The 26,597-nt window shown below is 36.2% G+C and overlaps 1 protein-coding gene across 2 annotated transcripts in view; it reads right to left on the bottom strand.

The window, feature by feature from the left end:
- LOC145238085 (phospholipase D1-like) overlaps positions 1-26,471 on the bottom strand; it is a 31,625-nt gene extending 5,154 nt beyond the window's left edge. Inside the window, exons 1-24 of one of the 2 annotated variants that reach the window (XM_080101135.1) lie at positions 26,316-26,471; positions 25,878-26,001; positions 25,230-25,386; positions 24,110-24,238; positions 23,529-23,643; positions 21,455-21,520; positions 20,993-21,051; positions 20,065-20,166; positions 13,931-14,074; positions 13,314-13,463; positions 11,951-12,116; positions 8,996-9,137; positions 8,521-8,669; positions 8,019-8,153; positions 6,835-6,877; positions 6,441-6,499; positions 5,743-5,821; positions 3,975-4,034; positions 2,912-2,968; positions 2,210-2,365; positions 1,811-1,929; positions 1,464-1,583; positions 895-1,005; positions 192-346 (exon numbers count right to left, since the gene is read on the bottom strand). In XM_080101135.1, coding sequence (XP_079957261.1) covers positions 192-346; positions 895-1,005; positions 1,464-1,583; positions 1,811-1,929; positions 2,210-2,365; positions 2,912-2,968; positions 3,975-4,034; positions 5,743-5,821; positions 6,441-6,499; positions 6,835-6,877; positions 8,019-8,153; positions 8,521-8,669; positions 8,996-9,137; positions 11,951-12,116; positions 13,314-13,463; positions 13,931-14,074; positions 20,065-20,166; positions 20,993-21,051; positions 21,455-21,520; positions 23,529-23,643; positions 24,110-24,238; positions 25,230-25,386; positions 25,878-26,001; positions 26,316-26,366 — 2,648 coding nt within the window. In that variant the 5' untranslated portion in view covers positions 26,367-26,471. The remainder of the gene's footprint in view (positions 1-191; positions 347-894; positions 1,006-1,463; positions 1,584-1,810; positions 1,930-2,209; positions 2,366-2,911; positions 2,969-3,974; positions 4,035-5,742; positions 5,822-6,440; positions 6,500-6,834; positions 6,878-8,018; positions 8,154-8,520; positions 8,670-8,995; positions 9,138-11,950; positions 12,117-13,313; positions 13,464-13,930; positions 14,075-20,064; positions 20,167-20,992; positions 21,052-21,454; positions 21,521-23,528; positions 23,644-24,109; positions 24,239-25,229; positions 25,387-25,877; positions 26,002-26,315) is intronic. The other variant, XM_080101136.1, reaches the window with a different exon arrangement.
- Positions 26,472-26,597: the final 126 nt, after the last annotated feature.

Genomic DNA, 26,597 nt, shown 5'->3' with positions numbered 1-26,597 from the left:
AGGTTGATTTCTTTTGCTATCATTTCGATTAGATCGAATGTCACAACAGATCTTTAGCAAAATATCATAAAATACTCAAAAAAGCGGCAGACGATCAGTGCTAGTTTATTTTTTTTCCTTCAGCCCAAAACGAAAACCGTTAAAAATCGCAAAAGCTATAAGTATAACGTTAGCTAAGGTCTGAACCACACCTTATATCGCCCTCAAAACCAGGTATAAGTGGCATCACTACGTAAACCCGAAAGTTTTTCTTCTGGTTGTGAGCACGGACAATTCTCTGATAAAGAGCTTCGCAAATTGAATTCCTCACTTGATGGTTGTCACGGCAAGTAATGAAGAATTGGTTCTGCGGATAAGAGACAGTGCTGTTACATCGTAAATTGGGCATAAACTGTTAGTCTTTTGTTTAGATAATCTCTGAATACTGTACTTAACTCGGCAAACTTGAAAGACACGGCGTAACTATGTAAGCGAGACATATTTTTTGTCTTTACCACGTTTACTATTTAACCATTTTTGTACCAAATGCAAAGCAAAGAAATGCGCCGAATGCAAGAAAATATACCGAAGCTTCGATTACTTTAAATCTTTTCTATATTATTATTAGGGTTCAAAGTAAAAGTAAAACAGTCAAGCAAATCGGTTAATAACAGCTATAGTAAGACTTGAAAAGTCGGTCCACCATTTAAAGAAAGGAACCAATACAATTATCAATTATAATCATAAATCAATTAAAAACGAATTTGACCAATCGCATAGTTTGCCAAGCTTTTTTATGCGATCAGCCGGATAATGTGATTAGACTGACGATTAGTTTACGTGCTTTAGGCTACGGTTCCACGATCCCCACATATGCAATTAGGCAGACTAATGCTGATATTCAATGGCCCAAACCTCAAGGTATATGAAATGTTCCGATTTCTCGATGGCATAAAGATAAGCGTTCTGGATCGATCTGTCAACTTCGCAGATACCAGCTGACCATTCCGAAGACGACCGAAGCACCTAAACACAATGTTATGCATTAAAAGCACAAACAAATGGCACTTAAAGCGAAATAAGACAGTATACACAGTAGGGGAACGGATTGTGGTCATGATATAAAGTTTGAAATTGTGAATGTTTCATTTGGTTTGTGGCCGAGTATGTTCGTAGTAAAATTCCATTAAGTGATAGTACGCCAGGCCCATTGAAGTCGTTACTACGGATCAAGCCGGCATAAGCATTCCCACATATATGGCAAGGCGTAGACGAGAAAAATCTAGCCTGCGGTGGGATTCGAACCCACGACAGAAGTCTTTCCCGGGACTTGCGCTTTACCAACTGAGCTACACAGGCTCATAGGTTTAAGCACCGCTGCCTGCCTCGTATGCTTCAGAGCAGATTTAAAAAAACGCTGGTCTAAGAGATTACCATATAAATTCGATTTTGAATCTTTATTCAAAACAATTCTGGATGATTACCTGAACATTTGCTTTTACTGCTTCCGGATGTATGAGATCAGGCGGAAGTGTAAATGCCTCATCACTGTAGGACTTGGGAAGGAGGAAGGGAACGTCCTCTCCCTTCTTTTTCTTCTGGATCTGTGATCACAAACATAGGACATATACCAAATGACCGAACAGTGGATATTTTCTAAATAAAAGGTTAAATAAAAGGCTTAACGATATTTAAAATGCTAAAACATTAACTACACGTGTTTCTCGCTTTTTTACATAAAACAACCGTTCAATTTGACAAACTCCCAAGTTTTACTCGTTTGTCAAATCACAGGCCACCGAATAGGGACTTTTTTACTTTTAAGTATCACCTTGGTAAAGTTCCACCTCTGAATAAAATGACGAGCTGCGTCACGTGCCGCTTTTCCGTACGTCACAGAGGCGATGTCGTGCCACGGCATACGGGGAGTGGTCATTCGGTCAAGCACATCTGTACGCAAGAAAATCATGCGAGATTTCAAGTAAATAATTTACATGCCCATTACCTGCTATTCAGTATTCGAAATAAGTAACTAAGTATGTTTTCTAGTTTTTGAAAAAATGTTTTTTAATCTGGAATTTTGGATTTCTTAGGTTGGTCTCACAACAATTTAGGACCTAAACCTTTAAACCATAGCCAGAACCCGACCTGAAAAACCCGGCCCTTTTACAACTTTATCATTAAGAAAAACGTAACCCTGGTCTAGCAAATGGTCCAAGTGCTCACAAACCTTCAAAGGGGTCATCTAAGTTTGTGAGGTCTTTGGCGATGAAGTTGTTGTAGTCTTTTCCGATCCACAATCGGGACTTTCCCGCCTTTTCAACCTGGCTCACCATCTGCTGGTAAGTTTGGAGGTAGTTGGCGCCACGCCCCTCTTTCGCATGACCTGTAGCCAGTCAGCAAAAAGATAATCGGGTTACCCAAGGTCAAAGTGTGTTTGTAATTTGCGCAGTTTTAAATTTGATTTTATTCTTTTGTTGCTAAAAACAAATTACAAGAAAAATTACCCTTCTGTGGGGCTTACTATTTCTGACTTTTATTTTCCATAGAAGTGCTATTTGTGGAAGGGTAATGGATTTTAAAATTCAAATACAGAAAACCTCGGTGATAATCGGGACCCGCTTGGACCGAAAAAAATGTCCGGATTAGGCGAAGATCCGGATTAACCGAAGTCGAATAGTTAAAGCCTTGCCACATTACAAACCATGTGTACTTCAAGTTTTGTCCGAATTAGGCGATGATCCGGATTAACCGAATCCAGTTTAACCAAGGCTCACTGTATACAGCAACTTAATGTTGTTTTGTGGTACAGGTATGGGACACATAACCTTTAATTTTCTACTGAAGCTTATGTGAAGCAACGCTATTTTTAGTGTTTAAGGTTCATATGTGTTTTTTTTTATGTTATACACCCTGCTACCCTATCACTTACCGTTTCTTGCTGAAGTGTCTGTACTCTTACGTTTGGGGGAAGGGCTGCGTCGTCCACCTGTTTCACAAAAACGTTACAGCCCACAAAAAAACGGCAAATAGTACACTAAAATATCCGTTAGCCTTATAGAGGTAAAATATTTTTACTAATGGATGGTTGAATCTCCTATTACAACATTTTAAATAAATTTGAAATTTTGAAAAAGTTTATCGAGAGGAAAATAAAAAATTGATAACAAGTTAATTGACTTTATATGGGAGAGTGGTAGAGAAAAAAACAAGTAAAATGGACAAGGTTACATGACAGAAGGAATTAACTTAATGATGGTGCTAGCGATGAGCATAAAACGCTGAAAAATCTTGCCGAAACGTTGACAAATTAGGTAGTAATCATTCAGAAACAGAACACCAAGCACAAGCAACATGCAGTACATATGACGATGGCTGGTGAAAAATTGAAGATATGTGACAAAAAATAAACTTGATTTTTGTTTAAAAGTTTTCTTACGTTGGTTAGATTGGAAACAAGCTTACGAACTTTCTAGAATTATTGTAAGGCCTACGGTTTCAGTCAGTTTTAGAATTGAGTTATGTGTAGCAAATGATCTGAAACAGCACTACAAGAGTTTTAGGTGTAAGTTACTCAAAAGGTTAAACTTTTCATGACGCAAATTTTTGCAATCTGTTTAATTATTCTTTTATAACCCTGTTAAACAATACAGCCAGTGTAGGATTCACATTTTTTGTCAGCCGGTTCTAAGTCATATTTTCAGCCGGTGATGTTCTGAAAAGTCCATTGACAGTAACCAGTAAAGCTAACCGGTTCGCTGATCTCATAAAATTTCGTGAGGCAGTTCTATAGAACCGGTGCGAACCGGCTGAATTCCACCACTGAAAACAACCCTTTAATACAACCCAATTAGTTTTTTTATCTTTTTCAAAATTACATGTAATGCCTTAATTGATTTTTGGGCATTTTTGGTTTGGCATTTACTGAAAAAAATAAGAACTCTTATCACCAGCACATCGTCAATTACAATAAAATTACTAAGTAAAAATCCTACTCATTCCAGACGATGATTTGCTGGTAATCAGCGGTGCCGAATCGTTCGTCGCTCCGTAACCTGCAAACAACAATTAAATTGCATGCAAGCGACCGGTTACCATGCGATTTGAATTAGGCCGGATACCATGCGATCCAAAGAACACTAATTCACCAAGAATTAAAGTTTTTAAAATTACATTAGAAACTAACAACAATTTCAAGTCAAAAATTCTTGAAACCTGTAATTAGACACCCAATGTCAATAAAAATATGCTCTTTAATGTTGTGCACCCAAAGAAATCACCCACCACATTGAAAAGGATAGTAAAAAAGAATACGTTTTTTAAGGGGAAACAGATTTAATGGTTTCCAAATTGCCACAGCGCTGCGAATTTGCCAAAAGCGTTAAACTATTGGCCATAAACCTTGAACTTGAAAGGGATGTGACACTTCATTACAAATCGTCTTCCCTTCACCTTATCATTAAAAGTTCAGTTAAAATGAACAATTTTTTTAGCTTATGCATTGCAATATGGAAATGCTAGGGTGGCTGGCTTGATTCGGTATACCGCCTTCAATACGCCTGGCGTACTACGATGATGAAAAACTTGATCAAAATGGCCTTTAAATTGGACTTTTTCAATATATAGACGATTTCGGTTATTCGCAAGTCCATTCAAAGGCAAATTCTGTTTTATTGGTTAATGAATCTTAAACTGTTGTCTAACATTACTACCGATAATTACAAGAAAATGCCTGACATAAGAACTGCTGTTGACCAAAATCGTCACATAAAACAAGTGATTAATTGTTGAACGATAAATGAATAATACAATCTTAATAGAGAATCATTCAAAAGATCTATAACATGAATGCAGCTAATGAAAATCACATGTTATGACAGATCTAACTAATTTGTGAGATACTAATTGCTACGAATCTGAAAATGAGCTATATTTCAGCTATTTTTTCACGATTTAAGGTTTGTAGTGTTTACCTGCAGAAAGCAGAGACCTCGATTCTGTAAGGTTCAGTATCAGTAAAAAATAACAAAAAATAACAGCAAACATAGGTTGTGTTGACTGCCAGAAAAAAAAAAGTTTTGCCCCAAACAGGGTGTGAATTGATTTTAAGGTCTAAACTAACAACAGAGAAATCATAAAACTAACATGAAACGCTGTATGTTGAAAAGTGATGAAAGAATAGGACATTTACAACAAAATAATCCATTTAAACGAGTTTTTAAACAAATCACATGTTTTAATCTATTATACTTTACAATTGTAAAATTTTGGGTCTAGACAAAATGGCCAAAATAACTTAAATGTTCATGAATGAAAACTGAAACAATGGCAGATAAATTTTGACATAAAAAGGCAACAAAAAATCACACTGCAAAGCGTTTAATGCGTCTAACTGCAGCAAATAGTATACTCCTAAATGCAGTGTTTCAAAATATGTTCACTCTAAAGTGTGAGAATTAAGTAACTTTTAAATGGCAATGAGCACTCACTTTAAAACAGTTGATTTTACATGATCCTAATTTTGAAAAAATAAAAAAAAATAAAAAAAAATACACCAAAAATGATTTTGCCTTGGTTAGCGGCTCAAATGTTTTCGATAAGCACGCTTGAAGCGCTATTGTTTAGGCATGTGCTGAGGCGGCAGCGGTTCAATGGTTTGTAATTACGTTTAGTGTGACAGCAATGTTAATGTGACTGCACGATATGTGAATGTGGGCACACGAGGTAGAATCAGCATAAGACGAAACTCATGCAGGAACTTACCGCCACCTAGCGTCGAAATGTTGAGGGTGTCGGCTTCACGCCTCGCTGAACGCGGTTCTTCGCTTTCCGACTTTCGATCCTGTCAGTCACAAAAGTAGTTGGAAAATCAAAAAATATAATACAGATCCAAGTTCCTGACTAAACCAATAAGTTATTTATAGAAGTTAAGAGTGTTTGAACTGGACAGTATCAGACCATCCAACAGGCAGCATGGTTATCGACGATTATGTAATTTGAATAAGCAAGAGTGGAAAGTATTTTCGCAGTAACGGAATTTTAACCTGTGGTTTTGTAGGAACTGAACATGCCAGTTAGACGAAATATATATATTCCATGACATTGATCGATTGATTCCGTCAATCGGAACATATTTTCCGTTGTTGCTTAAAAAATAAGACTTCAGAATTTTGGCGCCGATTAGAATTGATTACGACCGAGTTGTAAGTCAAGCGGAGCTTTTCTGGACGGGTTTGGGTTTAAACTTGAGTAAAACGGGCTTAACTCCGCCCTGACTTCACACTCAGCATTGTTTGTGTCGCAATTTTTCCCGTTGTCGGGCCTAAATAGGGGCATTGTCCGTTTTATTTAAAAAAAATAGCGTTCTGATTAGTTTTCGGGATTGTTTTTTCGGGATTAGGCCCCAATTTTTAACCTATGGTAAAAGTAACCAAATTTAGTAGACAATTTTTCACACTTACCTTATGTCGACTTCGGAATGAAAGAAGTTTTTTGAGTCTGTTTCCTTCCCTGGCTGGTTCTAAAACAGACGAACAAAATTAAATTTTAACAAAATTTGGTCGGCACGGACCACCTGTAAGTGATTGTACATCTTCACAAGAAAAACGTTGATATTTTTACAAACGCTACAACCATTTGTAAAGCACACTATATTTTGCTATTTGTTAGTCTACCACAACCAAATCAGTTAGTGAATTATTCGAGGATAGAGTAAGTTTCAAACATATCATGACATTTACCTATTTCCAAACTTACAGGGCGGGGTTGTCCAATGCTGTGAAAGTCTGTTGTGCGTTATTTAAGACAAATAGCAAATGAGGAAAATCAGCTACAATAAACAGTTACATGGCTTACCTGGAGTTGGAGGAGGCTCTTTGATCTTGGGTGTTTCTGGAGTCTAATAAACCACAAAAAACACCATTGTTTAGTTTTTTCGTTGAATACAGTGGTGCACAAAACCCCGGCAGTTTTAACCTAATGTTTCTTTGGGAAAGGACAAAATTATAATTTGACTCAACATGCTTGGCTTTTATATAAGCTATTGCTGCCAGGCATAGTATCAAGTTTAAACATGCTTGGCTTTTATGACGTCGAACATAAATGACGTGATAGCAGTGCAACATGTTTTGTTCTTTAAACCAGGGATGTTCTAGCTAAAGCTTGACATTTTCTTAGAGATGGGTTTACTTTACGAAACCCATAGATTATAATCTATAATTATCAAAAGAAAGTGTTTAAATCTGATCTTTTAGGCCGCAGCCTTAAGTTTGTTTGAAAAAAGTATTAACGTAACATCTTTTTCGCGATAACCTAATCGTTGTTTGAATAAGATTATCATTAAGAGGCGATTAGCAGATTTGGGTGACATAAGTAACAAAAAAGTTACCAATGCTCGGTACCACTGGTTTTGCTCGGTACATCCCGACCATTTTCCCTTTTGTAGAATTGAACTATACTTTGAAATTTAAACGGTCAATCGCGTATCAGCGATTAATTGCGATCGCGTATTGTATTTAATCTATTGATTGTTGTCACCTATTCTGTAATCATTTTATTGGGCCAAACACTTCCGGATTAGTGATTTTGGTTGTGCTGTTGTGTCACGGCAGATTTGTTACTAGGCAAACTTTTCGCGTAAAAACAGTGACACTTCGAATCAGTTGCCCCAAACTTATAACATTCACCAAGAGGAAACATTTTTATTGGCCCCTATATTACAGCAAATGGATAAACCTCGGTTAAACCCGATACAGTTTATCCGGATCTTCGCCTAATTCAAACAAAACTTAAGGTACAAACGATTTTTAATGTGGCAAAGCTAAAACTAATCGACATCGGTTAATCCAGGTCTTCGCATAACCCGGGCAATTTTTTCGGTCCAAACAGGCCCGGGCTAACCAAGATTGACTGTACCAATTAAGTTTAACAAACATTACTTAACAAAATCGACCTTAAAGGTACTGCTTTCAGAACTAAACAGCATTTTCACAAACCACAAACCAAAAATAAAAATTTTCCTAAAGTTTTATAATTTTTACCTCTGAAACGTGTTCCACTACTCCCATTGTCATCGCCCAAAACATCCCCAAAGCTGCAGCGGTTGATGATTGCCCCATGGCTGCTGTTTGTGGATTTACAGTTTGGCCACTTGAATCCACTTCAGTTGTGCCGCCCTGCCATAAAAGTGTTGACAATGTTTTTTTTTTTGATAAATTTTAACCTTATCTAACACTTAGAGAAGATTTATAACACTAAAATATGTTATTATTGTGCCTTTTTTGTGCAGGTCCTGCCCTTTGGCTAGCGTCTGTAATGAACAAAACTAAATATAAAAGTGTTTTCATCACACCTAAAAACTAAAAAGACTGGTTTTAACACATAAACTGCAAAAAGGACTAAATTTTAAGTCGATAAAGCAATAGTTCGGGTGTTATAGGTTTGCTTTAACATATCTTCATGATAAAATAAACTTGAAAACGGTTATGGTGAAAAGGATAGCGACTTCGATGTCACGCAATGAGGTATATGTCAATCTCTTACTTGTTGAGTCTGCGTCAAAAGGGCAGTTACATCAGTTAGTCTGTGGGCGTGGTCGTCCCATCGGCCGTAACAAAGGTCGATGCCGCCGATGAAAGCGACATTCTGATCGATCACGATGATTTTTTCGTGGTGAGCCCACAATAGTTCTCCTGCAAGGGAAAAAGTAGTTTGCAATAAAATGTTTTCAAAAATATTTTTAGACAGGAAGTGCTTTGCAAAATGTGCATAGCTTCCAACATTTAAAGCAGGGGTCATATAGGGTATCAAAATAATGGCAGTTTTAACTTTTTTTAACAACTTTTTCACTTTTTTCGCGTTTTTCAAAAAGTGTTCGGCCAGTCAGTTCTAATTAAAACTTCTATCTTGCACTTCGAAAAAGATTTTGAAAAGAGTTTCTAAAAACCCTTTTCCTGAAAATAACAAATACATGATAAAAAAAACCTCGAAAAAAAATAATTAAGTGTGCGAGCGCCACCTGCTGTTAGATCGGGATGCCGCATCACTTTGATATTCTTGGGATTTAGTTCCTGCAGCGTCCGTTTGGTATAAGCACTATCCAGTCCTACAGCTACTTCGACTTCTTTGTAGAGTTGAACATAAATCTTCACACCCTCGTCCTGTGAATACAACTTACCATCAGTTAGTGACAAGCTAAAGAATACAACTTTTCAGCATAAAGATATTGCATAAAATCTCCCTTTAAACTGTTGGCCACAAAGTAGAGACACTTCAACAGGTCACAGAGTAAAGAAACAAGTTCTTTTCGTATACAGTGCACACTTTTACGGCCTATAAAGTCTTAACAGTGCAGCTAATGAAATAAAGGCTATTGTTGAATACCACAATTTAGCCGAAGCAGTTTTCATTGTCTGCTATTTACTTTAATATTGGTTCCATTAAGCTTATGGGTTCCATGTTTTTATATTGTATTTTAATGATATTATAACATGAATTTTTTCTGATGTGGAAAAAATGGTATGTCGCCATACAGTCGTGGTCAAACAAAACTTTATACCATGTAGTGAACCTCAACCAATGGTGTACAGACCCGTTTGGTCAAAAATTAGAATAAACAATTCGTACAACGTAACACCTATAATAACAACCAAGCCTTCTTGTTACAATTCGTTTCGCGAAGAAAAACGAGGCAGGTTACAAATAGAAACAAATGGCGTTTAATCGTAACAAATTGAATCCTTTAACCCATTAACCATGATTAGCGAGTCATCCTTTAACCCATTAGCGTGTTTTGCCATTCGCAAGAAAAAGGCATACAGATCACATAGAGGGTATTGGCTGACCGTCTGATAAAATTTTATTATTTCAGGTGTTTAACTTATAGTAAAGAGCATCAAAAACATATTAAAACCCTAATTTTTACCCAAACTGGTCTTGTAATTAATCCACATTAAAATACATAGCCAGAGCAGTCACGTGACTTCAATATCGTAGTCCCAAAGCAGCCGTATCAGACCCGAGACACACGGCGCAGTCATTTAGTATTTATTCAATAGGCCATTTTAGCAAACAAACGACGGCAAAGGCTAACATAGTTGCCAAGCAACGTTTGAATCGAGCGCCGTGACGTCATCACCGGGTCACGTGACAAACGGTATGCGACCGTGTGGGGCGTGGCGAATCGGTAATATCGACACGGAATTTTACTTATAACACGGAACCGGTTAAGTTGTGCTCAATGACATGGCGCCATAACTTGTAAGTTTGATAAGAGAAGTATGTATTGACGTTTTGATCAGAGGGTATTTGCTTTAGAAATACCTGTGTGGTAAGAAATGAATGTGCAACGTTTTGGTGCGGTAAGAGAACAAGCTACAAATGGCGCAAGTAGAGTTGTAAACGGGCCTGAATTTGGACACCGAACCCGAATTGTTTTTGCGAAACCGGTTTAGACCGGCAGTTTGATCCACATTCCTATGCATACACAATAGACAATAACAGACAATGGTCTTAAACGAGGCATTTTAGTGCTGTCGGGCATTTAAGTCAGGTGCAACAACTATCTGCTTAGATCAGTGGTTCTCAACCAGTGGGCCATGGAAGCATTTTGATTGGGCCACAGACCAACAATTTTTTTTTTTTTTTAAGAATTTACTTTCATTTGTGTCACTACACTCAATTTTACAAGAATAATGGCTTGGGGAGGAATTGAGAAGGAAAGTTTTTGTTTTGTTTTTTGTTCTGAACCTATTTTATAGTTGATTTCTTTCTATCTCAAAAATTTACTGGGCCACAGAATTTTTTTGCAATGAAAGTGGGCCACGAAAGAAAAAAGGTTGAGAACCACTGGCTTAGCTAGTTAACTTTATTTTGTAAAAAATACTTACACAGAGTGTGGAGTCAGGTCAGGAATCATGCCCGTTTTTAAAGAAACCTAAGGCCCAAGCCCTGCACACAACTCAAGGCACAAGCGTGTTTTTATACCGCAATATTATGTAACAGTTTTTTTCCCGGCGAAATCATCCACTGTATAATTTTTCGGGGAGTAAATATTGCAACACATTAATATGGAAATGTTGCAATAAAGAGGCGCACTGAGTTGGTAAACTAATAAACATCACGAGATACTTTTCAACTGTTGCGCCTATTTCCGCGTTCCATGGTCTAGTATTGGTCAGGAAACCCATTCGCATTTGGGAAACGATTTGTGGTTTAATAGCAATCGATAACGTTGATATTGGGGCTTTGAAAACAAATTTGCACCACCAATGTCGGTTGGGAAATTTTTGTACGGGAAAATTTCGTTGTGTGTAAAGCACCAGTGAGTACACAGGAGTGCCTCTTTGATCAGTGCTTTTTCACTTGTTAGCGGCCACTTGGAATTAGACTAAACTATAATGGTTCGCTGAGTTAGAGCGATGCCGCTTAAGTTTCTTGCTTCTGAAACCCCACAAAATCTCGAAACACGCTAAACCAGTGGCTCCCAACCTATTTCAAAGAATCTCTTCCTCAACAATTTAAAATATTTTTATTTCTCCCCATATACTACATAGTAGGTGTTAAACCATACAAAAATCATGTAAAACTGTGTCTTTTATAAACTTCACAGGTTATATTCACAAAGCTGAAGTATCTATTTACAAACTACATGTAAAAATTAAATTAAATTCCTTCACTAAAGATTTTAAATTCTTTTCCGGTTGGGAACCACCGCGGCAAATAATATCCTTATTTAGAATTTAATCACAAAAACGTTAAATACATTTTTGCTGTTTCGCCGTAGATCCCAAAGACTTATACTCCCGAAACACAAAACAAGGCATTTTAAGCAGTATTAGCATAGTAAAGTAGCTAAGCTAGTTGACAAGGCCAATTTTGCAGCCAAAAAGTTCGACATTCTTGACATAAACTATTTGACATATTGTTTTGCAAAAAATCATCAGTTTGGCTGTAGTTCGTATGTGTGACTTACAGCTTTGCGTTGAAGCAGTTTGTCGAGACGCCAGTGGTCGCCCTGTGTCATTGGTCGTTTCATATAAATCTCAGGTGAAAGCCACCAATCAGTGATGAAGATTTCCTCACGTGCTTTCTCAATGGAATCCGCAACCGTCGCCATAAATTCGCGACCATCGATGAACCTAAAATTCAGTGAATACTAAATTAAGGAAATACTAAATTCAGTGAATACTAAATTAAGGAAATACTAAATTAAAGCAATACTAAATAATGGATTGGTAAATTCACTGAACACTAACTTGAGGGAATGTTAAATTTAAGGAATAATGAATTGAAAATTATTATTGAATTATAATTGAACAGACAACAATAATAATTGAATTGAACAAACAAACTAATAACAGTTTAATTTCATTACTAAACTTGAAATAACACTTAATTATAGTGAACATTAAATAAAAGGAAACTAAGGAAATACTAAAAAATTTGGAAATACTAAAGTTAAGTAATACTGAATGAAATGAATACTGAATTGAAGCAATTCTAAACAAATGATACACTAAATGAAAAAAATGCTGAGCTTTACTTGCATACTACCATGCAGTTTAAAGATTGGTAAAATGAAATTCGATACAGTTTTATCGTTTCCACCAGGGATGCGCAACCCCTTTTAACCCCACCGCCCACTTTTATGGCATTTCGCCCACAAGCGTAGTCTATTGTATTGTATGGCAAAAGTGCGTGCCACCCACCTAACTTTACTAAACGCTCAGAAGTGGGTGGTAACGCCCACAAGTTTGGATGAAGAAACTGTAAACTATTAAAGTGCCCTACGGTTTTCAAATGTACTATATTCCTACAATGACAATTTTACGGTAAGCCAGGCATTTATTTTTACAATAGTTATGTTCAGTGTTTTTTTAAGGTGTTTTGGGGGCCGAAACGGTCCCCCAAATTTCTCCAGCGGTTTCCCAAAATTTGCCAGTAGCCTAATAAATAATTCGTTTAAGCAAATATGGCTATTTTTTGGTATTTAAATGAAACACTTGCGGTCTCTTAAAACTACTTAGCGGTCACCCAAACCAAACTATAAAAAAAACCTGGTTATGTTAAAGGGCAATGTGATACAGAGTTGAAAAGGGGTCTTTTTTTGGCCCAAACCCGAAAGTACAAGCCGTTTTCGAAACGTAGCCAAAAAACCTAACCAAAAATATATTTTAAACAAATCCTGAATTCGACAAAAAAAAAAGTTTGCGGAACAAATTATGCCAAGTGTAATTTATGCCTGAATAAAGCCAGTTTCATACAAACTTAAGCCTAAACCTGAACCCAAACTAAAAAGGCCGGCCCTACCTGCAACTCTGATGTGATAAACTTACCAATGCGCGTATGAGTCGGGTCTCTGTGGTGCAAAAGATCCCAATCTAATCTCACTTTCAGTCAAACCGTCCGATGTGTTTTTCACGCAATGTTCAATTGCCTTCTTCCAATCTAACGCTTGCCGGTCGCTACCACAGTCCAACATTAAACTGAATAAGAATGAAAAAGTTAAGTAACAATGAAATACCCTTAAAATGTTCGAGGCAACAAGATTAGATAATTTAACACCAAGGTATCATTTATGTTTTCAAACAGGATTTTTTTTGGAAAATTTTATGAGGAAAAAAGGGGTATTTCCGAGGTATTTCTGACAATGATATAATTGTGTACCTACCCAAAAAACGAAAAAAATAGGTAAGTTTATAAGAAAAATGTATAAGCTATTGCTGCCAGGCATAATGTATAAACTAGTATTGCTCTTCCAGCAGTTTATTACCCTAAAGAAGTCGTCTCGAGACGTCGAAAAGTCAAATATTTCTAATAAAAACTGCTGGACGAACAATACTCGTTCATAACATAAACGTTTATTTGAAGAGTAATAAGTTAATACCAGGTAATAAAGTGAACAACCGGACATGTTTGCTTTACAAAGCCCTACTCGGCCTTCTTTTATTACCTTCTCGAAGTATTGTTGAGAATAATCGAACTTGACGGCTTCTGATGAGAAATGCTGAAGAGATTATCGAAAAGCAAAACCCCTTTGATTTTTTCACGGTTCGGGTCCATGTACAGAATAAACGAGTCCTTCACGACGAACCACCTAAAAAGCAAAAATACAATAAGATTTCTTGTTCAAATACAGTAAACCTCGACAGTTGCACTGATGAGACCTTTTGGGCCGAAACAGTGTACACTGTCTGTATCATATGCTTATCAGGCCACGGCTCTTTGCTTTAATACTGTTATAGTGACACTGGGTTCCCAAGTAAAAGTGTTACGGTGAAAGTACAAACAAAATTGATCATTACGTCATGAAAGTGTGACGTCACCACTTTCAAGCCAAGAAGAGCAGCAGCTTTGAAACTAGCTCAAACAAAACGCTAGTGTTTGAAACAACATACATTTTTAAACACACAGCAAAAGCTAGGTATTGATACAATCGGTCTTAAAACTGGCTAATTAAGGTGTATAGTTTCAAAGATAACATTTGTTTTTTTACAAAGCACGTCTAATGGAAATTCTAAAACTAAATGAGTTGTTATAAGAGCTGTTGTTCTATTCGCACAGTAGATGGCTGAAATTGTAATTCAATCAACAGCATTACATTGGTAAAAATTAATTGCAAGTCGTAGATATGTTTAACATCACTGACATTAACTTTAGGCAAACGAAAGTTTAAAGCACAACCCTAGTGGATTCGTGTAATGTTGTATCTTTAAAGCAACAAACTGTTATTTAATGCTCGAGGGCAACATTACACACACAAGCAAAATATGCAAAAAAAAATCTTGGTAAAAGTCATTATATACCGATGGAATGGTTAGATAGCTCTTCAGGCCCACAAAATCTATCTATACTAGGTGCTTTTCACTTCGCCTTGCAAGTTAACAAAACACAGACCATGCCGCGGATGTTAAAACTTTTCAGGAAATTGTTAATAGTCAGATGTCGTTACGACATACCTATTTCCGGCAAATTAATCACGTCGCTCTTAGTTTAGGCACACAACAGGAAATGTTTACGTTCACAACTGTACACTATAGATCTTTTGTTTTTAAAGTAAAATAAGCTGTCTTCGATGTGTTGCTTTCCAATTTATAACGTGTTCATATACTAAACAATAGCACAAGACACAAAACATAAAAACTTGCTGCAATTTATTGGTGTGTTTTTCCGTAGGGTGGGTGAGAACAAAATATGGCAAATGTCAGAAAAACACGCGGGATTTTTTAAAAACGTCCTGCACAACACTGCAGTGGAGTTTGAAAGTCAACTAATACGAAGTCTACGAGTAGATACAAAAACTTGATGGGAAACCTTTTAACGCCGAAACCGCCCTTGCTGGCAAATACCACCGTCACGCATCGACTACATTTAACGCTAAGCGCAATATAGGCTTCGTAAACCTGAATGATAAATATAATTTACTTGTTCTTGGTACCTGTTGTATATTGAAGCATCATTACAGTTTAAAACACGGTCTATCTATGCAAGTGGTTTTCAAGCTTTTTCAACGAATTCCTGCCTTAACAGTTCAAAACATCCCTAATAGACCACATAGTAGATCAGTGGTTCCCAAACTATGCGCCGCGGCACACTTGTGTGCCGCGAGATATCATCAGGTGTGCCGCAAAAAATATTGAAATTAAAATCAATCAAGTAGAGTAGTAGTACCAGGTGCTTAGACTACTAGGCCAACATGCTCCACGTCTCTGAGATGTTCAACTAGGCTATTTTACTATGAGAGTGGCCTGTATAGCGGCTTTATGATCTCATAGTTAGTGCCTTTGTCAGCTAAAAAAAATATTCAAATGTTCGAAGTGCGCCAAATAATGTTTGTTTTTTCTAAAATGCGCCTTAAAAGAAAAAAGTTTGGGAACCACTGTAGTAGATGCTAAACCATACAAAGGTCATTTAAAATTGTCTTTTATCAACTTTGCAGGTTAAATTCCCAGAGTTTAAGTGTATATTTCCAAACCACATGTAAAAATTCAAAAATTCTACGCCTAAAGTTTTAAAATTCCTCCCCGGTTGGCAAAGGGCAAAAAACACAAAAATATTTGTAAAACCTGACAAACTTAATACAACAGGAAATGACAAGGCAAACTTAGGATAAAATCTTTGCGATTTAATGTTTTTTTGACCCTATAGCAAAGCTTTTGACTAGCGGTACTGGTCAAACATACATAAATGCAGAACAATTTTGGGGTACAGTCGCTTTTTGCCCAGAAGGTCGATGTTATTTTGCGACGTTTTTAATGCTATTTTGCGACGTTTTTTAAAGTTATACTCATGCCCCAACTGTTTACTATAGCTCGGGTAACTTTATTCCACGAAAAAGTTCTTTGGTAAAGGCGTAAGGTTTTTAGTCTTGGCCCAGGCAGCTGTACTGAAAACAATGCCGATAATGGCTAAAGACAAACGGACTTTTTTATCTTGTTGACTTGGGGTCAAACTAGAAGCCGAACGGTTAGGAATGTGCCGGGGAGCAAAGATCTTATTTCGTGTGCTGCTTCGTAAATGTCAAGTCAAAAAACAGAAGCTAATCATTTAAGGCTGGGGTCTCTAATTTTTTTAAGCTAAAAGCCACATACTAAATCTATGGCCATACTTGATTTGAGGTTTTCAAAGCGCGTTCAGAGCGAGCTTCGTGCATGTACGGTTGCAAAGTTTTTTTAAACACAATAAAACGTTTAAATTAAGTGAGTAATTCTGCGTAATTTTACAAGATGTTAACGATTCCTTTGGTAGTCATAGAATAACATTCGCAGCCGACGAGCACGGTTTAGTTGACATTATAACGTAAGGCGCACTAAAGGCCCTTTTCGTTATCTTATGCATGTCGTTTAAAGGAAACTTCGTGTAGGGTGTGGCGTTAGTGGCATCCATATAACAGATATAAAATGTGCACTCATGCTTTATTTTATTAAAAAGAGTGCCATGTCCCAAACAGAACCTTTAAACCTAACAAGCAAAAAAAATTGCAACAATTGAAATTTAGGATTATGATCTTGTTACTGCAAAAATTACACCAAAAACCGTTTCCCCAACAGTATTATCAGTTACGTGCATCTAAAACGTAGCACAAACCTTTTAGTCCGATGTGGTTTCATCCATTATTCAAACAATGAGTAAAAATAATTTTCTCAATCGAAAAAAGATGGCAAAATTAACCGCCAAAACGTTTTAAAACCAGAATCTTTCGTTTTTAGTGCAATATGACAAGACCAACTATTACACAATTAATAAACGTGTCTATAAACAGTTTTGTAAGAGGATCGATTTTGTACATTTACCGTGTTCAGTTTTTCAATAAAGACAACACTTATAACCATATTTCCATGTAGTAAGTTATAATTTTATAAGTTTACTGGTTTATTTTAACCGAAAAATGCAACACTTTGACAATGTACCATATTCCCATGTAATACACGTGGCAAATAGACTACTTCAACTTAGTCAACAAACTTTAACAAACCGCCGTTGTCCAGTATGATCAATACATGACCAACTGTCAATACAGGTAAAAACGAACCCATTAACCTATCTAATATGCTGGACGTGTTCAGTCTTAGATCGAAGGCGTTCATTCGTTACGCCAGGTTTGCAAATTCGGATCTGATGAGGTATAACGCCCCACGAGGCTATTCCCGCCTATATTTATCACACAGGGACGACGTTAGGTTAATAATTAATGTGAGAATCAAAAATTTGAAACAGCCCGTGATAAAATGAACGGAACCCAATACTGTATTCGATGTACAATACTGGGTGCCTTGTATATGGCCACCCGCAGTTTAGTTGCGGAATGTGGTAAGCAAGTACTTGCTAAAAAGGGTAGTGCCCGACCTGTACATAGGTTGTGGCGTTGGAATGCCCTTAAAGCCCTGTGGACTGCTTAAAATCCCAAAAGGACAACCGCTGTGGGTAACACGGTTTAGGCGTTTTGGCGGTACCATTTGGCCTTGTTTACATGATTTTCCAGCTTATTAAAAGCATAAAAAGTCACTTTTTGGTCACAGTGTTTAGGGCCATCCGTTTCAGTGGAACCATTTGGGCATGTTTACATGATTTTCCAACTTATTAGGGGCACAAAAAAGCCCAGCTGCATTCAAATTTGAGATTGAATCTACCGCTATGTTTCTTTTCATAATCCACATTGGCGCAAATTAACAAACGTCGCCGAATTGTAACATGGCAAAACAAAGACTAAAGCGTGCACATTGTCACAATTTGCAGAGAAATAAGGCTTTTCCCAACGCGTAAACAGCATGCTTGACTGGGTTATCTTGAATTCCCCTTTCTAACCCGTATCAATTGCCGATACTGAGAAGACCCCACGGTAACAGGGCATTGTTTAGGCACGTTCTTTCGGTTGCTGGTATATCACCCTGCCCGAAAGCGTGCGAAAACAATCAGGACTAGTTGAAGTCAAGTGCAATGCACCCCTAAAAGGTGGTTTCTAGCTTTTGTTGACGACGTTCCGAAAGGGCAAAGCTACAAAAATCTGTTTGAATAAGGCCTTAATGTTGCAATTTGGGCAATATTATTTTACCTAAAATGGATTGATTTTGTTTTAATCAAGGATTTATCTTAATTTGGTTTCACTGTTTTATAACAACAATAAGCTGCGATTTATAACAACAATAAGCTGCGACAAGCCTGCGATTGGTAAATGATGTGTAATTTTGCATGTAGTATTATATTAGGACATCTAATGAACCAAAAGGGCCCAGTGCTGTGTTTGTCTTATTTTTTACTCTTGTGCTCTGAACAAACGCTCCACCCGCCGTGTTGCATATTTCAAAAAGTTTTAAAAATGCGGAACAATTACGTAACGTAAAGCGTAATGCCCATTAGAGAACGCAATTAAGCAATCTGTCACAGTACTTCGACATTTACCGTTCGTTTTCATCGATTAGGAATAGTTAGACGGTAATTGGTGTGACGTTGAACGCATCGAAGTTCATAAGGTCAACCAACCGCCTAACCACAATATAGTTCACAAAACACGCTTAAGGCTAGGGTTATATATACAAAGCTATTTACGTGATACGGCCAAACCACGAGTGGTATAGAGCGATCGTTTTACCAGCAGTTGAAAATTCCGCGCATACTTTCGTGCCTTGCAAGTTAGCTAGTGTTGCTATGCAGTGATCAGACATAATTGCCAGCTGCGGGCCACGTTAATCCTCAAACAGTAGCTTACGAAATTCACGCTTTCGGTTTTCAATTATGATGCCACAATGTTTTAGTGCACAACAACAATAACGGCTACTTTAGATGAATAACACAGTCAAAATTTTGACATGAGAGCTATAAAATATAATTTATTTTCGACACAAATGAAACTAATGTATTTTCAGGTCATGTTTACAGTCCTGTAAACCATGTTTAAACGTAAGTATTAAAAATTATGTATTGTTTTTTTCGGTTTAATATCACTGAAAAACACGACTAATAAAAGGGTGTCGTTAAACGCTACACATCATATTATGGCTATAGTTAATATTTTGTGAAAGGTATGTTAGCTTTCCGTTTCCCATTACTAACATCATATTATGGCCTGCATATTTGCAACCAGAGAAAAAAGGGATTGCAATGTGTTGCTATAAGATGTTAAGGACGATTTTAAGAACTCATTTTTACAGTCTTATCTATTAACACAGTGGTTCCCAACCGGGAAGAAATTTATTTTATTGAAAATGTGGTTTGTAAATATACACTTTAGCTCTGCGAATGTATCCCGCGAAGTTGATAAAAGACCCAATTTTAAATGATCTTTGTAAGGTTTAGCATCTACTATTGGAAGGAAGTGAGAATGTTTGAATTGTTAAGTAAGGAATTCGTCGAAATAGTTCGTATCCATTTTCGATTCTGTTTACACATACAGGGTTGAACTCGAGGTACACATGATTTGTAATGTCGTAAGACTTAAACTAATTGACACCGGTTAATCTGTTAATCTGGATCTTCGAGCTTTACTGTATATCCCTTAATCGCATATCAGCATACACGCTTATCTATCACGGCCTAGCGCATGCGTAACCATAGCACACCGAAAACGAAACACGTTTCAAAATGTCCAACCTTTCGCTCCAACGGGCAAACATTTCACAAGCGTCGCAGCATCTTCCGCAGACATAAAGGTCGATCTTATGGCCCCCAGATCTCTTCTTGATGAGCCCTTCCCTGCAATAGGGCATCGTTATATGGCAAGACATTATTGTGGGAGTAATATATGCAAAATGTGCCCATGTTGGCATACTACAATGGGTGCGGTTGTATTGCAACTGATATATCAATCATCTAGTGAAATTTATGATTTGAAGACATACAATGCCATCTTTGTCTAGCGTACAACATGGTAGATTGCAAGCAGTGAATGCAAGCAGTGAACATGCAGACTTTGAAATACTGTTTTATATTTTGACTTTAAAACAATGTTATTTTGACCAAAGTATAGAAAATGGACGGTGGGATATTAGCTGCCGGTATTAAATGTTAAGATACCTCTTGCATTAGAAATATACAAAACTTGTCACTAATGATGGTATAAAACCACTGCACAATACAGTTGTTTTGTGTATTACGCTATTTAGATACCTTACAGTCTACTAACAAGAGTGAGTGAAAAATGTTGATCATTTTTGTGAAGTGTAATGCTTAGTATATTGTCATTGGTCGTTTCATTAGCTTGTTTTAATTGCACATTACATTCATTTCAAGAATTATCTGCATTAAAATTACACAATACTGTCCCACTATTGATTGATGTCAACAAATTATGATAACTTTTACAAAAACATATGTCCTTTAAATTTGACATTGTGGTGCTGTACAATCCATTAACATCAGTGACTGGAAAATATGTCTATTTTTCTACAGTGAAATACTTAATCTCTTGTCATTACGTTAGGTTGTTTAATTTCCGTTGCTGACAAGTGAGTCATTACACACACAGTTTGAGACAGCGTTATAAATGAAACCAAACAGGAAGGAATTTTAAAGAACTTACTTTCCTTTTATTCCGAGATCTTGGATAAAGGAAAGTCGACTCACTTCTAGAAACTTTTTCTGCAAATAAATTTTTGGATTGAAATTCTAACCTCAAAAAAAATTATAACATTGTACAGAAAACTCAATATACATAGGCAATTTTGATTTTTTATAAATACCATGGATATTTATGAGTCATTTTGGGATTAGACCTAAAAGAAGGGTATTATTGGGTTACAAGTTTTGTTTTTTTGTTGGGGGGTGTTGTAATTGCTAATAACACGTTTATGAGGCTTAAATAAAAAAGAAGTAAATATTAAACCCATAAAAATGTATTGAAACTGTTTTTATGGATCTTATTCTTTATGAAATGTACGCCTTCTTTATATCTCATAAATGACTTTAATTATTTTTTATGATTCTGACTCATAGATTTAGGTTTTAATCCAACCTGACTAAGTTCCAAATAAAAAATACGTACCGTAGCATGATGACTTTTGTATAGAGGACTTTCCAACATTGCATTGAGGTAGAGGGTTAGTTGATCCTTTAAAATACAGTAACATTTAACAATTTTATCTTCTATTTGCTTGAAAAATAAAAGAATGTTAATCGAAGTTTAATGCTGACCTTTTTTTAAATGCAAAATTAAGCAATTACTCAACAATTATAAACCAAAATGAAAAATGCTGCTCTTAGCCTTAATGACCTATATGTTGCCTAAAGTAACATATTTCACGGATATCTGTTAACCCACGCACCAAACTTTACAGTAAGTTTGACACAATGACAAAACTCAATCACACATAAACAGACAGTCATTGTCCACCAAAGGGTACCTGTCACATAATGACTCAATATTTTAACAATCATTAGTTTCCAAACCATCAAAACCCTAGTTGTGAATGTGATCACTGATGACTAAACTCAAAACTGGTCACTTTGTTGACAAAGTTTAAATTTTTACTGGATTAGAAAGTTAGTATACTAAGGTTTTTGCAATGTAGTGTTTAGCACAGTGGTTCCTAATCTGGGACCACATATGGTTTGTAAATAGACACTTAATCTCTGGGAACATGACTTGTGAAGTTCATAAAAAAACAATTTTAAATGATTTTTGTATGGTATAGCATCTACTATGTAGTATATTAGGGAGAAATGAAAATATTTTAAATTGTTGAAGGAGGAATTTGTCAAAAAAAGTTGAGAACCACTGGTATAGCACATGTGCTTGAAATACACATCAGTAAGCCATCTGATGCACATTAGCACTCCAGGCCTTGTATATTTCATTTTCAGACAGTGATAAGTATCTATATGACATTTTGGATAGATCCAAAGGATAGAGCATTTAAACTTGACATCATAAAATTAGGGCATCAATGTTGAAAAGGATGTCACATTGATATGGATGTCAGATAGTAACGCCAACCAAGCAGTTTACTTAACATGTCAAGCCAAAGATGTTCGCCCAAAGGCAAACACAAAACAAACGAAAACAGTGTTTTTAACATGCTGGTAAATATCAGAAAGCATGTATGTCTACATGTGTGCTGAGATCGGACCATGTATCGATCAAACTGCCACTATCAGTTGATTTATCATGTCACTATGGACAGAGACCACCATATGTTATGCTCTGCAAGTTTGAGGCTTGTGTATTACCACGTGTCAATTGGATCCTTCTCAAAGGTGCCATTCACTAAAGCTTATTGTGTTACTAGATATACGCTTGTCAAACATAATGACAAGACTGTCCATAAATGTTACTGTTTGGTGGTGTTTGGTTTAAATAACCGAATTAAATACAAAGTGGGGTAAAAATTAAATGCATGTTTAACATTTGAGTAAATCTAGCAAACAAATACTATTTTTGTTAAGGCTCTTAAAAATGTTTTAAAACAGTTTTGCTTAGATAATACTGCAACAACATAAAGATTAACTGCTGTAATAAGAGAAGGTTTGTAATCAAGGACCAGAGATTAAAAAATTCTAACAAAGCTCTTTACCCTGTGAGTGAGTGCAACCAACCAGAATAAATTTTAAATTAAATTGTAATTACACAGCACACATGGACTGGGTAGTTGCCTCAAAAGGCTGCTGGTATACTTGCATTAAAAAAGACAGGATCTGTGCAGTAAGTTCTTACCGGATACATAAAAATAGCCTTTCCTGCTTCTAGCCTTATGTGAACTAAAACTGTACAGGGGTTACCATCAGCAAGTTATTAATGCCAATGCCATGCTTAAGTTTTTTTTGTAGTAATTAACCATGCTTTATTTGCATGACTCAGAGAATTGTAGTTTTTTGCAAAGAATAAATCATATATTGTTAATGGTTCTAATCCCAGCATGAAATCACTGCTTTAACTGTGCCATAAAGAAATGTTACAAGGCTTGAAAATCTTCCATACAAAAAGGTACTGTTATTGAACATGCAACAAAAATGACTGCTATTGAACAAGGTGAAGACACTAAAGTTCTCCTTAGAAGCTAAATTTGTAACTTATCTTGTTACTTGAACATGATTTTGTACCAAGCCTTCACATATCTTACATTCCGTTTGTTCTGTGCTTCTGTTGATACCCACATCTCTGGTCGCTTCGGAAATCTGGGAATTTTTGATTCCTCTTTTGACATGCCATGTCTCGTTTTTCGTCTTTGTCGATGACTGAAAATGTAAAATGCCTTTTGTAACTCGATATCTCAACAAACATGCAGTGCTTTACGAAACTGAAACAGCCATAAGGGCACAACTGCAATCATAATCAATTAGAGCAGGGGTTGGCAACCTTTTAGGCGACATGTGCCCATTTACTTGTTATTTCCATGTTTTAATGACCTCGCGTGCCAATGTTTTTTCTTCTACATAATAGTGGTTTATGCCATCTAACATTAATAGTAAAGAGAAACCAGAACATTTTGTGCATGTGAGGCTAAATTTTAAAACAATGACATGATAAAAACTGAATACAAGCAGTGTAACAAGTTAAATTTTTACTTCTGTACAAACTCGCAAATCGGTTGGCGTGCCATGAAAAACACCTCATGTGCCAACCTTGGCATGCATGCTAGGGGTTGCCGACCCCTGAATTAGAGCATTTGAAATCAAATGTATTAAAACATAATGATTTTACCTTTTTGATGGAAGCGGAATTTTCATAGATGTTCTGTAAGCCCATAGTTTTTCATGCAACTCCAAAAAGTTGTTGTAACGTCGGTAAATAACCCACGTAAACTGACCGTGTGTTACTTCCAAAGCATACCTACACATTAAGAGACAAATGATTAAATATGTAATCAAAACGTCAAATTGTTTATAATGGATACATGAAATGAAATAACTATATATATATTTGCTAATAAACAATTACATGACTTCAACAATTGGACGTCACTAACACACGGATCTGTACTAGCAAAAAAACTGTTTAAAGCAACTGTGATACTACAAACTGGTAATATATATTCAATAAATGTGATGCTGATATTTTTAAACTGGTTGAATAGGAGAGAAATAATTAATACAAAATAGCTTATACTATGAAGTCATGCATAATGTGCAAAACGGGTCTTGTAAAGATTACCACAAATGTAATACCTAAAGTTTAGCATTAAGCTGAATGACTTATTATTGCTGTACAAGCACTTGGGTAGAACTGAAGCTGTTTATGAACAAAAAAATTCAATTGTGGGCATTTGCTACGCAAGATTGCAATCATTTAGGGCATTTTAGGGTAGCATTTAGTGCAGCAGCAGTGTAGACAGGCTACAGCGATGACTAATGTCACTTTGTGTCAAATTTACTAATCTGGATAGGAAGTAAACTGGGAGCCTTGGGCTGCACAGGATGGAGACTGGTTTAATACACACAACTCACAATCAAATTGCAAACAATGCCAACAATGGTATTGTAAGGCAAAAACCACACATGTGATACAGCTTTACCACAAACACGCTTTAAATGGGCAAAAACTAGGGTAAATTTAGTCGGTAACTTTGTCTCTTTACTCTTTTTTGTGTGAAATACACATAATTGACCTTAAGTATGTTGCTTTCTAATTTTAACAGGTAAAATATGTCAAAACAAGTTTAATAACAAATATGCCTCAGCATACCAGACAAGCACACAGGCATGATACAAAAAACTTAAGTTTATATTGTGGTTTTGTTCTGTATTCCAAGGTTGGTACTAAATACCACATGTTACCGCATATAGCACTAATGGTGTGTGCATATTGTTGACTTTGGACTTACACAGTTGGGTAAAGAATGTTCCGGTAAGTGGAGTCACGCTTGGCCTCCAAGACTTTGACTTTCACAGGAGTTTTGGCCAGGTATGATGAACCTACTCCAACTATCATTCGACTGGGACTGCTGTAGATTGACATGTAGGGAATCCTAGGTTTATAACCTGAAAGATAATGTTACATTTCTGTTATGTATTAAAACAAAAGCCTGCGGTTTTTTCTGTGATCCATTTAGCAACATTTGTAATCATATGAGAATGTGTCTGATATGTTAATCAATTTTTAAACAGACAAAAGTTTTTAAACAGACCAAAACATTATTTTCACCTAAATCAAGTTACATTGAAATTTTGTATGTATATAGTTGATTATTTAATTGATCATTCTTTTTTTTCACTTTTTTATTGATACTTTCTGCATTTGCTAAAAAGTGTGTTTAATGTGTTGGTTGCATTGGTATGGATATGGATATTTAAGTCAGGAATGCCATTGGATGTAATCGAAGACATTTTTTGTCATAAAATCGGTCAAAAATGGCAAAGAAGCTGTGGGGTTAAAGTCCAAAATTGTAACAGTAGAAAGTTACATATCTAATTGTTCTTATTGTGGAGAAAAAAACTATTTTAATTTTATGCGTTGGCAGCAAGTTATATACCTGCTGGAAGGAAGCTAGTGTTGTCCACTTCACAGCTTGGTGATGGTAAAGGCAAAACATCATATCGCTCACCACCTTCGGACATAACAGTGTCTAGTCTCACCATTCGGCCCCTTGATGCTCCCTATACAAAATGATGGTTAGTTTTAAAAAAGTGCTCAAATACAACAAAGTGACTCTTGTAAATGTGTTTGGTTTGTAAAAGTGTATGTTTTGATACAGATTTCATTGCAAAAATGACCTGACTAAAGGGAAAAACTATAATAACTTTGATTTTGAGACATTTGAAAAACACCCCACTACAACGACAGATAAATTTATGTTTTAGCGACCATTTATAATTGTTAAACTACAGATAAAAATGTTTGCCTAAAATTGTGACACCCACAAAAATTAGTTAAAACATGTGCACAAAAAAATAAACAAAAGTAAACCCACCTCTCCTGAAGGTCCAGGAACATCTGCATCCTGGTCTTCTTTATCAGACATAGTGGTGTGAGAGTGGGTGCTGCAAATCTACCAAATGTTGTTGCCCAACACACCTAATGCTGCTATTTTAAACTTTAATTCTAAATGACAAGAAACCAAAATACCTCATAAAAACAGTCATGCTGACAAAAAGAAACTTTTAATGCTAAGAATTTATTCGTTTCTTTTTCAGTAGACTATTAGTTACATGAAAACGAATCACAGTTACCTACAATATAGTCCTGGAAAAAC

This window comes from Phallusia mammillata, chromosome 7 (genome assembly GCF_965637545.1).
Source record: "Phallusia mammillata chromosome 7, kaPhaMamm4.hap1.1, whole genome shotgun sequence".
NCBI lineage: Eukaryota > Metazoa > Chordata > Ascidiacea > Phlebobranchia > Ascidiidae > Phallusia > Phallusia mammillata.
The sequence above is the reverse complement of the archived record's forward strand: the minus strand, read 5'-3'. Positions and strand labels throughout refer to the sequence as shown.